This window comes from Cyclopterus lumpus, chromosome 21, assembly GCF_009769545.1.
Source record: "Cyclopterus lumpus isolate fCycLum1 chromosome 21, fCycLum1.pri, whole genome shotgun sequence".
NCBI lineage: Eukaryota > Metazoa > Chordata > Actinopteri > Perciformes > Cyclopteridae > Cyclopterus > Cyclopterus lumpus.
Window position 1 is genome coordinate 10,245,474 of NC_046986.1, and position 15,085 is coordinate 10,260,558.

The 15,085-nt window shown below is 40.8% G+C and overlaps 1 protein-coding gene across 4 annotated transcripts in view; it reads right to left on the reverse strand.

The window, feature by feature from the left end:
* Window positions 1-534: 534 nt before the first annotated feature.
* Window positions 535-15,085, reverse strand: part of osbpl6 (oxysterol binding protein-like 6) — a 32,549-nt gene continuing 17,998 nt past the window's right edge. Inside the window, exons 5-23 of one of the 4 annotated variants that reach the window (XM_034561186.1) lie at window positions 14,200-14,313; window positions 13,944-14,114; window positions 13,190-13,334; window positions 12,945-13,048; window positions 12,571-12,663; window positions 11,411-11,579; window positions 10,436-10,566; window positions 8,855-8,962; window positions 8,322-8,453; window positions 7,397-7,484; window positions 6,121-6,374; window positions 5,566-5,703; window positions 4,773-4,836; window positions 4,482-4,560; window positions 4,254-4,398; window positions 4,034-4,178; window positions 3,755-3,881; window positions 3,431-3,553; window positions 535-3,303 (exon numbers count right to left, since the gene is read on the reverse strand). In XM_034561186.1, coding sequence (XP_034417077.1) covers window positions 3,192-3,303; window positions 3,431-3,553; window positions 3,755-3,881; window positions 4,034-4,178; window positions 4,254-4,398; window positions 4,482-4,560; window positions 4,773-4,836; window positions 5,566-5,703; window positions 6,121-6,374; window positions 7,397-7,484; window positions 8,322-8,453; window positions 8,855-8,962; window positions 10,436-10,566; window positions 11,411-11,579; window positions 12,571-12,663; window positions 12,945-13,048; window positions 13,190-13,334; window positions 13,944-14,114; window positions 14,200-14,313 — 2,442 coding nt within the window. In that variant the 3' untranslated portion in view covers window positions 535-3,191. Of the gene's footprint in view, window positions 3,304-3,430; window positions 3,554-3,754; window positions 3,882-4,033; window positions 4,179-4,253; window positions 4,399-4,481; window positions 4,561-4,772; window positions 4,837-5,565; window positions 5,704-6,120; window positions 6,375-7,396; window positions 7,485-8,321; window positions 8,454-8,854; window positions 8,963-10,435; window positions 10,567-11,410; window positions 11,580-12,570; window positions 12,664-12,944; window positions 13,049-13,189; window positions 13,335-13,943; window positions 14,115-14,199; window positions 14,343-15,085 lie in introns of all 4 variants that reach the window. The other 3 variants (XM_034561189.1, XM_034561187.1, XM_034561188.1) reach the window with 3 other exon arrangements.

Here is a 15,085-nt window from a genome sequence, read left to right on the forward strand (position 1 = left end):
CGGCCGGTGCACTCATGTAATCATTTTAATAACTAAGAGACAAGGCACATGTCAATCGTACCAACCAATGTTATTTTTGTTTACCAACTAGTGTTTTATAGAGCCAAACACTTGTTTTTATTTGTTTGAAAAAGGATTAGCTCGAAATAATTTATAGGAAAATTATTTCTCTGACTAATATTGTGATTTAAATGATGATACTTTTGCAGTCTACGTTGTAATAAACTATACATTTATACTCAACATAATTACATTTGACTTGTTTCTACACATATAGAATATCTTTTGTCAGAAAAGTCAACTTCTAAGTAAACTTCCTGCTTTTCAATACTCACACATTAATGTAATATATTACATTAATAGTATACTTGATATTACATTCATTGATAGCAGCTACATAATTATTTTATGTTAACTGCTGCAAAGTCTTGTTTGATAATTCTCTGTAACTGACCTCAGCAGCGCTAATTAAGACAACATTGGAGCTGCAACAGATTTTATGTTTTACAAATGAAACCACACACTCCTCATCTCTTGAGTTTTACAGTTTTATTAGAACAAGCACTATGTAGCAGCAGTGTACAGTGTTCATGGAAAGATATGTACTTTGTTAAAATTGCACTTTAGAAGGTTGATCAGGAAATAGATTTGAAAGAAACTGAGCCGACACTGCTTTGGGTCACATGTCAGTCCAAAGCAAAACAAAAAGTCCAATTGAACAAAAAAAACATTTTTTTTGTTGGTAAGGCATCTGCAATATTCATTGGCAGGCTAAGTTGTCTAGACATGCAGGTGCAACAGTGGATGAAGGAAGCATGAAGAGGTTTTCATGATTATTATTTTTCATCTTTCAGTCAGACTCTATGACACAAAACACTACGCAAAGCATTGCTGTTACCTCTTCACACAACGGCTGGGATTCAGTATTGTCAACAACAACAAAAATCACTGATGAAAGAGGAAGTGACCCATCTTCTAAATGTGCTGTATTTACAGTGATAACCAACAGGTATTGGTTACATGTTGGAGTAGCAGAGCAGTGCAGACTATCTGCAAGCATCTTACAGTCAAACCGTCTCCCTTTAGGACCTCAGACGAGACGTTTTGTCTCCAGCTAAACCCTCAACGCTCTCGGTACAACGTATCATCTGTAGGCAGGCGGAGACTGGATCACGTTTGTTAATGGCATACCTTCTCTGCATGGGGATTCTTATTCTTATCAGTAGTGTGTTTGTGAGGCATTAATAAATGCATTAAGGCACAGCAAGTGAAACCGACGCTGACAAGTTCTAGCATTGAGTGATCAGGGATAAAATTAAAAGCACATTAAGTACATAACAAACAAAAAGATGTGGATGCAAAGCAGTTCTACCTTTTTTGGTTTGTAATCTCCAGTACAATATGAACACACACGATGGATTTGCGCCACATAGTTTTCATTCTACATATTTATATTCCTTCTTTTTCTTCCTTCGGTGGACAATGTGTGACTACTTGTGTTCGGGGTTGATTTAAATTATATTTTCTAACTCTGTAACGCAAAAGGGGGACAATAGTTAAAACATTTAAGCTAATCTGCTTTGCAATAAATACACAAACGACAAATAGGTAACTGGTGCTGTGCAGAAGCCCAGAAAGTAGCAGTACAGTCTCTGGGGAATCACACACATTTGAATTATTGAACTGTAAAATGGTTACTGTATAAACTTGTTTGGCTTTAAACATCTAAAACATTTAAGGGAATATTTATATTTTTGACTTCCAGAATACTGATACGGCATTTTCATGGCACGACCTGTAGGTGGCTCTGATGTTTTTATATTGGAATAACGGTATACCTTTGGCTGAATGAGTTTTGGGAGTGCTGACATAATTAACTAATTAATTCATTTATCAAAAGAAAATGTATTCCCGTTTTGATGACTGATTAATAAAGTAGGTATTCGATCAAGGAAAATACCAAAAATAGCAAACAGTTGATGGTAATAGTTTCTTTGTTTTGTTTCATTTCATTTTAAATTTTTGGTTGTTATTCAGAACAAGAATGTACATTTATTACATTTGTTTTAATACAAAATATGTTTTCCTCATGTTTCACTGTCAAGTCAACATATAAAGTGTCTTTGAGGGCTTTACAACCTAATACATCATCTGACCTTTGATTCAGAGAAGTGTTTTATTTTCAAGGGTCCATTATATATGGTGTGCTATATATGGAGGGAGCTATGTGTGTATTTATGTAACCATGTGATTCAAAGGAGGTGGTTTCATGTAACAATGTTTAAACTTAGACAGTGGGGCTGGTGAGGTTGACCCTCTATTTACACTGAATCTCCACTGTGAGGCCAAACTGGAATCCATAACAGATCTGCGTGGACCGCTTAAAAAAAGAAAACATTTTGTGAAAGTTGTCGGCGTCTCCTGCATCTCATGTCCAAAGCACTGGGATGGGATTTACATTTGAATCCCTACTTCTCCTTCCACACTATGGTCATCTTTGAGAGCCGTACCGACTGCTGCAGTTGAGATTCATTTTAAATTAGTTGTTTCCCAAGAGAAAGTACTGCTATCACACAGATTCAACGGTATTCAAAAGGAAAAAATAAATAAAAATCTGCCAATTCACTTAATGCTATTTCACTAAATTCTGAGTCCAAGATATTTTATAAAAATACCTTTGTTCTACCATGATTGATGATATAGTAAATGTGGCTTTATGCCAGTGAAAGCTGCTCTCTAAACATGCAACTAGATATCGTAGGTAATCAAAAGGTCTGCTTCATAGACTAGTCTACCCCAAACTGCTCAACAGAAATCAAATGGCTTCAACAAAAAAAGTGTTAAATCATGTGACTTGTATGGGTGTCTTTTTAAGGCAAGGACATACTCAGAAGTCAGGAGGAGCGGAGGAAAGATCTACATAGGAGTGATACGATTGTTGCCCTGACAACCCAGCTTCCACAAGCACAATGAAGATGATCCTATAGGATGTTTCCATGGATGGATGACCGTGTGGCCACAGAACCTCGGCAGGGTTGCTGGGCATCAGGCCGTCCCTCAGCTCTGTCGTCGCTCGTATCCCTGCACACGGATGTTTCATCGTAACATGTTTCTTTTTCACACCTTATTGTGCATAGGCAACAGACGTCTTTGTCTGCGATGAAGGTAAGATGGACATGGCAATCCGTGTGCTACCACAGGTTCATTGTAGATTCAATATTGATGAAGCCGGGGTTTTTGCGAAGCTCCCAGTACGTGTTGTTGGAGACCCACCTCTCCCTGTGATGGGCATCAACCACTTTCCTGGAAGGAGAGATGGAGAAGTGACAGTTGGAATTGAAAGTGATGAGGTGAATATTTCATTCAGTAAGAATGCGTATACATTTCTCTGTCTGCGTTTTATGCATCTGGTTACTGGTACTGTACTTACTTGAAGAAGCGTGGTTCCAGTTTGATGTTGTTCTCATCGTTCCACTTTCTCCGGACTCTCTGCAGGTCCTCAATGCGCTGCTTGTCTGAGGATGCCATCTCTAAGTTCCCCTCTTCCAGATGCCTGCGTGAGCCAAACATCAGATGGTCATACGAAGAACAGCAACAACACGTGCATTTACAAAACTCAAGCATTCACTCATTTCGTTTAGCGAAACATCTCAGTCTGCAAATACGAGATGAACTCCTCCGAATAATCTTGTTTATGGAAAATCAACGACATTTTATTTTGCATTCGGTAGAAGCTGAGGACGTGATGCTGTACCTTTGATCAGGCCTGAATCGAGCGTCTGTTCGGGGCAGAACATCTTTCAACTCGGGGCAAAGTTCATTCAATTCAATGGCAAACCTGGTGAAGCCGTAGTACAGCTCATAATCTGTCGGCATGGAGCCTGACGAGGAGAGAAAAGAACAGAAGCAAATAAGAATAAATTCAAATGTTTGTTGATTTAACTACCCCATCCAATTAAATGTGACAAGGAACACAATTTTAAGTGACCAGTAACACCAGTCAGAGGGTGAAGTCCAGTGACCTAGTGCCTACCTGGCCTCCAGATGCATTTGGCAGAGGGCGGGACGCCACAGTAAAGACCCTCGTGCCATTTTCCAAAAAGCCTGTGGATCACTTTCCCTTCTTGATCCATCACAAATCCTTGAACCTCATTCACATTGGAACTCCAGTAGTTTCCCTGGAAGACAAACATCATGTTGACAGTGCATTTCAGAAGTCCCTTCCTAACACTGACTGCTGAAGGTGGTTCTACCTTGACGAAAGTAAGTTTGCAGAGGCAAGCGCTGCTCTTCGTGTTTCTGATGGTGATCTCCCCGTAGTGTTCGATCCACCGCTGTCCACTGAGGATGTTGTGCACACAGGTGGTGACTTTGTTCCATTCATATTGATCTCCAAACCTATAAATATACAATAACAAGCCTTGACTGTAGAGATGAATATGTGTTTTAAACATTACTCAAAGCTGCCGGATCAAAGATACCTGGGAATCATAAGATTCACAGTCCCGATTGGTAATATCTCCATCGATTTCCCCCAGAACTTGTTTTTCCACCTCACATCTGAAAGGCAAGATAATAAAATTAATTAAAAGAACAATGTATTGACCACTCAAATCTTTGCATTTCTTTTCAAAATGTAAGAAATAAAAAGCTATTTAAAATCAGTAAAGATTCAGCTGGATATGAAAAAGGCTGAATGAGACAGGAAGGCTGATCTCCTAAGCCATCGGCCCCGTGAAGCTCACCCCTCACTAATTAGGGATGTAACTCACCTTGCCAGAAGGTGAAGTTCTTCGACTCACAGTGGCAGGCAGAGATGGGAGGATGGTGGCTCACCTGTGACACAAGATCAAACTAGAATTACCGCCTCGCGGTTGCAAGTTGCAGTTTACAGCCACGTCTGTCCAAAACGTCTTCGCTTCGTCATTAGTGTGAAATTGTCAAAATTAGAACGTTAATTCTTGAGTTGTACCCAAAAAGGTGTTTATTGTTGCGTCCAAGCGGACACTCGGAAAGATTTGTACGTCATAAAACAGTCATAGTATGTAACAAGAAGTCAAAACAAGACATTGTATAGTATGTCATAAAACTTCGTAAAGTCTTTCAGAAAAAAGTACAAAAACATCGCAGCACAATATGTCATAAAACATGTAAAATACATCAGAAAATAATATGTAAAAAAACTAACAAAAAAAGGGTAGCATAGTAAGTCAACCAGAAGTCACTCTCTCGCCTCCAACTAGTTCAGAACTCAGCAGCTTGCTGGCTTCTCGCTGGTTTTATCAGATGACATCACATCACCCCGATTCCTTCTCTTCACTTGTTTTAGAATTGATTTTAATATTTTATTGATCACTTTTAAAGCACGTATGGTTCTGGCCCCAAAATACATAGAGGAAATGTTGAGCTTCGCCTTAAGATCCTCAGGTGGTCCAAAGTCCAGGCTGGAAACTAAAGGAGACCGTGCTTTTGCCATCACTGATATATCCAAGTTAATGCTTCTATTTAAAATGCACTTTGTATCTTAAAACATTTATCTCGCCAAAAAAAAACAAAAAAACATACCTGTTCCGAGAAAAAACAGAAGCCCTTGTCTTCCCGAATACATTCATAACTCTCTCCGAGTAGCGGGTTGAATGGCTTACTTCCTGCTCTGTAGTAAGTGGATGAGTAGCCGGAAACGGCGAAAGCAGCGACGACAACCTGTCAAGAGAGTGAGAGCGACACAGCCAATATAAACAAGAGGGGCTCAATCGCTTCGTATTAAAAAGGCTCTGTCACGAATAAGCCACACATTAGCATGCAATGGCCGCTATCAAAAGCACAGAATAAACATAGACAGATAAAAATAGGATCCAAGGTCGACAGCCGCATCGGAGCATATCGCCCCCTTGCAGACGTGCCTCTGAGTGAGACTATTTTTGTTGGTTGTGACTGACAATGTCACCTCATATGTCAACAAATACAGGTGTGATGGACACAGCAATACAGCAGGAGAGTTTAAAACCAAAGCAAACATTGAATTGCATTATGAACACCAATGATGGGTCACCATGTCGTTACACCTAACCGGATGAACATTTGATTCGACAGAGTGCTTGTGACCGGCGGCTTCTTTACCATGCGTTCAAAGGGATCCTCGGTCTCAGCAGCTTTGTCCAGCAGCTCGCTGTACTCCAGCTCTTCACACATACGCTGCAAGGTGTTGAGGGGCTCGTTGAGCTCCACAGGCATGGACACTTTGGACAAGTCCTTGCCAATGTTGTTTCTCAAGATGTTCCAGAGGTTAATGTTGCTGGTGTCGGGACACGGCGCCGGCAGGCAGCTTCGCCGGCCGTTACGGAAGGCGCTGCCAGCAAAGTCTCCGTTGGCCACTGGGATGAAGAAGAGTAGCACCTCACTCACAATTGGTCCAACATTAACTGTGACAGTCTCTGCTCTCCTCTGAAACGCGGTCTTAATGATATAATCATCATTATAATCTTCATTTATAAAAGGCACAAAGTGCTTCGCACATGGCAGCATGAACAAATCACAACACTTATATAAAATCTAATTAGAGAGCTGCATCAACGACTCCCTTAATTTATCTGTAGAAACGAGAAAACATGTCAAATTCCAATTTGTCTATGTGACAGTAAACTCTTGATTTGATAAAATGAGACATTTAAAGACGTCATCTGGGAAATCTGTGATTCTGACATTTTATAGACAAAATTATTAGTTATTAAGGAGGAAATAATCATCAGATTAAGACATTATGAATTGCAGATTTAAACAGTAGACATTAACTGGACCCGAATAACGTAGGTAAACCAATGGTAAGTAATATAAGAAAAATAAATATATCTATAATCCAAGTAAAATGAGGTTGAGTTCTGCCATAAATCTTTTTGCAGATGGGAGTTTCTTGATTGGATTTGCTGTCAACTAACTGGGACACATCACTTTTGCTGTGCTTGCTGTCGGGCTTACAAAATCAAATGTGTTAAAATGACAGTGGGTCTACGTAGAAATGTGGAGAACATTTAACATTTTTGTTCCATATATATCTAAATCCTTCTAATATTACCAATACCTGCTCTTTTCCCAACTTTCAGAGTGCTTTCATCATCATGAGATACTATATATCGCTGTGCGGTATGGGACAAAGATGATGAGATCCTATCCCTTGTTACAAAGTTAGCTTTCATGAAGTCTCAGAGAAGCCCTTTGGCACAGAGCAACGCTGCAAAGTCAACTGCCTCCGCAACATTGATAAATGATCCTGCCAGATGTGTCTGTGTGCGTGGATGTTGAAAAGGAAGCCGACCACCGACTGGGATCCCGCTCCATTCATTACTAACAAGGACATTGTGGATGCTTGGTGCTCATGAGGGTGCAGGATTGGACCTACTTTGTCTGGAGACGTTATCAGTCACACTGGCGTTGTCCTCTGAAATGTTATCACTCACATCGCTGACATATGACTCATCGTCTGAGCCCTGCGAGGGGAACAGGTACAGAGCGGAGTGAGTCAGTGCGGTAGAGTACAACACAAACTCTGATCAGGCCAGCAGACCGCCGTAGCAGTTTGCCAGCGGCTAACAAACTGCAGCAGTCGTGGGCTATCTGTCCCACTGCAGTAATCACAAGATGAGGCGCTGCAGCATTGTCATACTTTATATATAGCAAACACAATGCGGCCATTGACGCTGCCAAAGAGGAGCATATTGTAGCAACTTGTTGTAATAGCCGCTGTTACAGTCGCCTGCTGCTGCTGCTGCTGCTGCTGGTTTGACCAACAGTGTAACACTGGTCTCAATGGAGCTGGATGATGGGAGGGTTGATGGATTTTCCTTGGGGAGTAATACGGCAACACGGCTCAATGCATGTCTGAGGAGCTACAATGCTTAATGGCTCTTCAGAGGCCACATATATCTGGAGCAGGTTGTTCGCAGGAGTTTAAAAGGGACGCAGAAATGATAGCGTGAAGTGATGGTACAAACGGCCTTTTTGAACAAAGACACAAGATACACATCAAGAGGAGCAGACGGAAGAGGAGTGGTATGATTTTGGGACACAACTGAGGGATGAAGCCTTGGGGCAGATTGAACAGACGTCCTCCTGGGTGCCTGGCTTTTATTTGAGTTTTTGTTCACTGCTATCTCTGCTTTTCATGCTGCCCTCAGTAAATGCTGAATAACTCCAGCTCCACACATGACGTTTTATCTGGCTTCCCAGCAGCAGGGCTACTTCAACCCCTTCCTTCCTCTTCAACCCGCCCCTCATGGTCCAAACTGCCGTTCTTTCTTAAACACTCTGTCTAAACTCTCTTATACCTCATTCTCTGACGAGCTGGCTGACAGAAGCACTTCCTGGGCATCAAAGAACTCAGAGACAGACTCCGACATGGAAAGTCGGCTCTCATTAGAGGCCTGCTGAGTCAGAGGGATCCCCATCTGTTCTCCAGCCTGCAGGAAAAACACAAGCAAACACACATGATGTTCACTGTGCCTTGCTATGATGACACGTTTAAGAACCGAAACACAAACACCAGCAGAAGACGACACAGGGTTCCTTTCGCAGCATATGGATCCTTGCCAGAGGGCAAGCTCCCATCCGTTTTTAATTGGTCATTTTTTTTCATTAACCTTCATGGCAGGTTGTGCATTGAGTAATGATCCTAAAAGCTTACCTGCCAGGGTGTACAGGAAAAAACATCTGTCTATAAGCACAGGAATCAATAATGCAACTGAAGAATGCATGATGCACACACTCCAACTACCCGGTCAGCCTGGGAAGCCTCATTGTTTTAGCAATGTGAGAGTCAGAAATTTGCTCTGTTGGTGACAGATTGACCACAGAGACCTACCTCATCAGGCGTGGAGATGATGTTCACACTGACAACTTGTTCAGTCAGGACAGATTCAGAGTGAATGCGATTGAGTCGGGTTCGAAGTTCTGCATTTTGGGACAGGGCCTGAATAATAATAAAAGTAAATAATAAAAGTGTGGTTTATTTTCTACTTGCTTTGTAGTTTTTCTGATACTTTTGGTCAAGGGGTGGAGGGAAGATATAGTGTCTGATGCACTGGATGTAGATATGTTGAAAGTCTTATAATAAAAAAGAACATTGTAAAAAAAAAGAGGAGAAAGAGGGACTGGTTTGGATCTTCTTCAAGGATATTTAAATTCTCTCACATGAGAAGTTGTTGACATTCCTCCTCTCCATACTGGCGGTGAAGCGATCCCTTACTAAAGCAACTACTCTGTAAAAGATGGTGGTCAAATGCCCCCAGTCTTGACAGGTTACTTTCAGCTAATATGACGGCTCAGAAGACGAAGCGAACATCTTCCAAAGTTACGGTCATTTTGTAGGAAGTGTCCTCTTTGTGATTTGATGACTAGTATTTTCTTGGTGCCAAGACAAGGATACCACTTCTCTGACAAATTCAAGACTGCTCAAGCCACACTTTGAAATACATCATTGCTTAGAACGAGGACATGTTTCTTTTGTCTTTCATCTTTAGAGGATGTCTCTACATGGCCAGTTTTAACAGGAGGAATGTTTACAATGGAAAAATGACTCTCTAAACATGCACATGGACATGAGAATATTCAAGATAGACTCACGAAATATCTGAATTCTTATTACTATTAAAAACAGACACCAAAACAATGAGTAGAGTGGGGGGGAATGAGGTGATAATCATCTCGATCATAGCCACTTTAAGTAAAACAGCATGTGTACATGTGAAATAAAACATCAAAAATACTAAAATAACTGAAATGAGTGATACCCCTTAGAGATTAAAACAGCTGACATCAGCATTCAGCTGTCACTGTCATGACCCTGAATCCTTTCATCAGAGCTCTGCCACAAACACCTGGCCTCCAGCCTACAACAACATTGTCACGAAACTATCCAATTAGGAACAAAGTGGAGATAAAGGAAGAAACATTTCACTGAAATGATGTTGACTGTTAGCAGAGGAACAGTCCAATTAAATAACTGGGGTAAAGTGACAGCCCTGAGGAGCCGAGTTAATGAACTGCACAGCACATTATTCTCTCTCAATTAATATTGGAGAAGATGATTGAACTTTCACTATTCACTTGTGCTCTCATCTCCCCACGTCATCTTTTTTAATTGTGATTACAGGGACTGCTTGCAATAAATTGTAATTTGTGTGTTTCATCTGACATCCCATCATTGTGAGTATCTTATAATGTGTACAACTACAGAATGGGTTTGTCTTGAAGACACAGAAGACACACGGCTCAGATTTGTGCAGTTATTTCCCCAGTTACATGTTAACACAGCATCATACTATTCATGCTTTATGAATGGGAAGAGGCCAAATATGTGAGACAAAGGGTTTAGAATAACTATCCCTAACTAATGGTAGAACAAAAGAGGAATCTTGGGTAATGGGTGAAGACGGTCTATTACCTGTGACAGAGACTTCCTGAGAGAGTTGATCTGGGCTGATTGGTCTGACTGCTCCTGGTCAGACAGAATCTGTTTGATCTTTTCTTTCTCTATGGCTACTGTGTTGAAGGCCGACTTCAGCAGGGAGTGGACTGGAGAAAGGATCAAATTAAATCAGCATAATTTATAAGTTTTTCTCTGTTGCAGTCACAATCCTTGAATAGAAAAACATTATCCTCAACACACATGCTTTTAATGTTTGATGAACACATCCTGTTCTACTACTCCCCTGTATTGTGTTTGTTTTCTAGGCTTTTTTAAATTAAATTCGTAAAAGTGTCTTTGAGTATCTTGATCAGTGCTCAATAAATGAAACATATTTTTTTTATTATTATGATTATTATATGCTATAATAGGTTAAGTTATATTGAATAAGGTGACACATTGAGTTAGTTTTGGTTCACCAAAATAAACTTTTCAAGTGATTTCTATTACTTTCAGGTATAATTACCAACATTGTATAGTCAATTATAAAGTGTAAAACCCCCAAGAAATCCCAGTTTATTAAGACTTTAGCTTTGGTTCTATATGTTACGATAAAATGTACTAAGTTATCTGCTGGTATCTGGTAAAACGACGACATCGATTTCACAAGTCATGAGCAGACAGGTTGTGAACAAGCAGTTTATATTTGGAGGTAAAACTGATAATGAACGTATCCGCAATTTTGCTAATAATCACTTTCTGCACAGACAAAACGTTGTCTCCACACAACTATGGCAAGTACAGAAGGTCAAAGTTGAACCATGAAGTTTGCCTTAAAACTGAGATGGATGTTACCGAGGGTCAGTTGGTTAGATATATGTAGTATTTATTTGTCAGCGTCAGAGCACAGCTTCTTCGATGTGCCAGTTACCTTTAAGCTATTTGTGTGATTTTCTTTCCTGGCTGACTTGTTTTTATTGTTCCATGCCATGCATGCAGCCTGCAGCCTACCTTTCTGGGCAATTGTGCAGAATTCCTCCTGAAGTTTAATGTAGTCACTGGCACACTCGACACTGTCTGTCAGCCGGGAGACAGGGGGTTGAAAGTCCACCAGCTCGGCACACAGGTTGGGGTTGGATGAGTGGAGACGGACAGGGGACATGCTGGCTGACAGAGGGACCTGGAGAGGGATGAGGACCACAAAGGACCACTGTCAGTCAGCCGAGGGGCACAATAATGTGCTGTTTGTCTGACAGAACCAGCTGTCAAGAACAAGAACCGTGGTCCAATAAGGCACAGCTAACCCACAACTACACAGTATAATGGTACCAGTTATCACACCAACATGTTACACTGGGGAGCAGTGAGATGCTGTTTTCATTACTGTCCTAGAAATGATTTTGAAGGATAATACCAAAACGAAATAGCTGCATCCTCATTCTTCTGCACTGATGATGATATTCTCTCTGAGGTCAAATTTATAAAGATTCTCATTCATGAAGGTCGTTAGACATCAAGAACAAGTAAATCAAAGGCAGCTGAATGTGCCATTTAGTCCTGTAGATGAGACAGAAGCTCTGTTGTTTGGGATGAATATCAAATCCTGCTGTCTTTGACTCGATACATCTAGAAATCTCTAAGGACGAAGACTATTGACAAGTTTTAGATCCGGTGATAGCAAATCTATTCACAAGATAAATATGTCTTAATATTGGGTGGTTAAAAAGTAAAGCAACAGTATATGAAAGCACATTTAGTCTTTTCAAAAGTACAGATGAATATATTAGGCAAAATAAGGGAGAGTTAGGCCATGAAAGATCACATTGATGAGTGCCGGTTGCAGTGCAGACCAATTAAAGAACCAAAAAGATCAAGAAAAACAACAGAAAATGCTATGTTGTAAAAACAGCAGTGGGAGAATATTTCACTCTTGTTTAATAACACTTCAACTGGCTCATACAGGAATCAAACCTGTGACTGTGATCCGTTACATCAGTGTCTCTCTGGCCACTACCAAACTTTACAAACCACTTTTATATTGAAAGGTTACTTTGCTATACTTTATACTATACTGTATCTATTGTGTCATAAATAAATGATAAGGACTACAAGGAGACTTCATACTATCTAAGATGTACTAAGTGCTGTATGTGTGTGTGTGACTTTGGTACCTGAAGCTGGAATTTTGCGTCTTTGCCGACACTTTTTGTTCTCCATCTTCTGTTCAAGCGCTTTTCTTTCTTTGACAATTCTACACAATTGGTCTTTGTAACACACGTGGATCAAAATATGCAAAATGCGGTTAGTATAGAAAAACACATCACAAATAAAGCAAAAGCATTGCAGTGAAATGGAAAAACCAGACGACGTTCCCACCAATGAGTCGCAAACAAATTATTGAGGTAAATCAAATGTGTGGTGTTTAAATAATGCATTTCAGCCAAAAACTATAATACCAAAAACTTTGAATGTCTGTCTGACTTCCCTGGAAAAAAAGGTCACTTTAAAAACAAGTATGCATGTGTGTGTGTGTTTCTTTATTTACCTGCATCTCTGTGAAGTTGGGCGCTGACTGTGTCCTTTGTAGAATCTCCAAACTCTGCAATAGCCGACTCAGCTCAGTCAGATTGGACTGACAGCGTGCAAGCTCTGAAAATACAGTTCACGCACACATTCAGTGTTGTGCGTCATGAAATTGGGATCAATCCTTCTCTATGGGTTCAGAAGACTTATAGTAACTTCTTTATGTATCAGATTTGTTCCCAGCACGAGGAAGAAAATTGCACTCACCCTCTGCGCACTTGTCCATCTCCTCAGATTCCTGCAGCCAAGCAACCACCTTGCTCTGGCCGTTACTGTAGGAGGCCGGCAGGCTGCTGTTGCTGATGCTACTCGGGGCCTCCGGCTGCCAGGGCAAACTGCTCGGCTTGGCCTGCTGAGGGGTGAAAGGGGGAACAGTGTCTCAATTTCAACTTTCTTTTTTAGCAAAAGGATTGTCTCATGTGTGCAAATGCTGTTGTGCAACAGTAATTACTAAACTATGCGACCGTGTACAAAGTCAGCTATATTAGAAATATGCTGAAATAGTGTCGTCCAATATAATTTCATTTTCTATCGGTAACTACTGGAAGGAAAATAATAGTCCAACCGTCTTACACCAAACAACGTCCCGCGGACATTTTGTTGCACATGTTTACTATCAGGTAGGCGAACTCATTAAAATAAGCAATAATTAAGATCAATGTATTTGATGGAATAGTGGCATAAGAAGCCATGAATGTGCGTTATAGCTTGCAATCCTAAATAACTATCAACACTAGTCATTGGTAACCAACCAACATATGATGGTCCTCCCTCCAAAGCTCTTTGATGTAGCAGTTAATTTTGACTCAAGGATTAGAGACTTGTGCTTAAGCTGTTCTTCTGGGAGAGCTCATCAGGCTGCAGACAGCTGCTCTGAATCCAGATTTGGGAACCTGCGATAGACAGTTTTATTACGGTAATAGAGAAAATAATCGTACGATTAATTGGTGGGAGGGCTCACCTTGGCTTCACGCACCACACTCGAGGCAGGTTTGGGGGACTCCAGGGCAGCTGGGGGAGGAAACGTTCGCATGGTGGCCTCCCGGGGAGATCGCACAATCTCGTTCTGCCGGTAAAGCCGGTGATGACGCAGCTTGGACACCCAGGCATCAAAGATGTCTTGAGATTTGACCTAAAAGGGAAGACAGCTTTCAACCCGGTCCTTCTCCTGTCCAGTTTATCGCTGCTGAAATGACAATATTGACTCGTCCTGTTACCTTCAGGTGATAGATGTGCTCCTCAGTGTCCAGGTCGATGCGACGGGCTCTCTTCTTGATGGACATGACTGAGAGCCCAACGTCGATGCTACCATGAAGTTTGCCTTTTTGGATCTAAGGCAAGTGATCCACACATCAGTCGACTAAAAGCGCAGTTTAATCAAGGTTAACAGTCAAATCAGTTAGTCGAGTTATTTTTATCTGTAATTACATTTACAACAAACTAAAGTCTGAAGAAACTAAATAAACCTCCATACTGTTGATCACTTGTATTCACTTTAAAATTAGCTGTATTTAACTTTGTAAAACATTAATATAGCAGCAATCAACTATTAGCTATGTAAAGATATAGTTGATGGATGTCTACCTGAGCAGAGAATGAGCTCTCCCTCTGTGTATGTTATTATCCGAGCTTCTCCTTTCTTTATTGACATGATAAGTTAGCGCGTGTGAGCATGTCCCACTGATTAGCTCACTGCTCTGAACTGCTCTTGTATGACGGTTGCAGCTGATAACGGCGGCGCTTCCCTCTCAGGTTAACACTGTTAGGTCTGTCAGCACTGTTGCTGCTGTTAGCGCTGCTAGCACCGTTAGCTGTGATGGGCTGACTGGCCGTCGCTGTGTGATGAGAGGCAATCAAAATGGTAATAATCTCGTATCTTGCACCTTTAACAATGTTCCAGTCTTCAGGTCAAATTAGTTTAGCAAAACAGGCAGAGCTGAAACAGTTAACTGATTGATTGATCACTTAATGGTAATAAACACATGTCTAAATGTAGGATGAAAAGAAAAATTCATGCAAGATTGCATATTGGTGTGAAGCTGATCAAGCCAAAATTACCATAGTTTGCTATTGATATGAAATCATACTATTGACAGCCGAGTA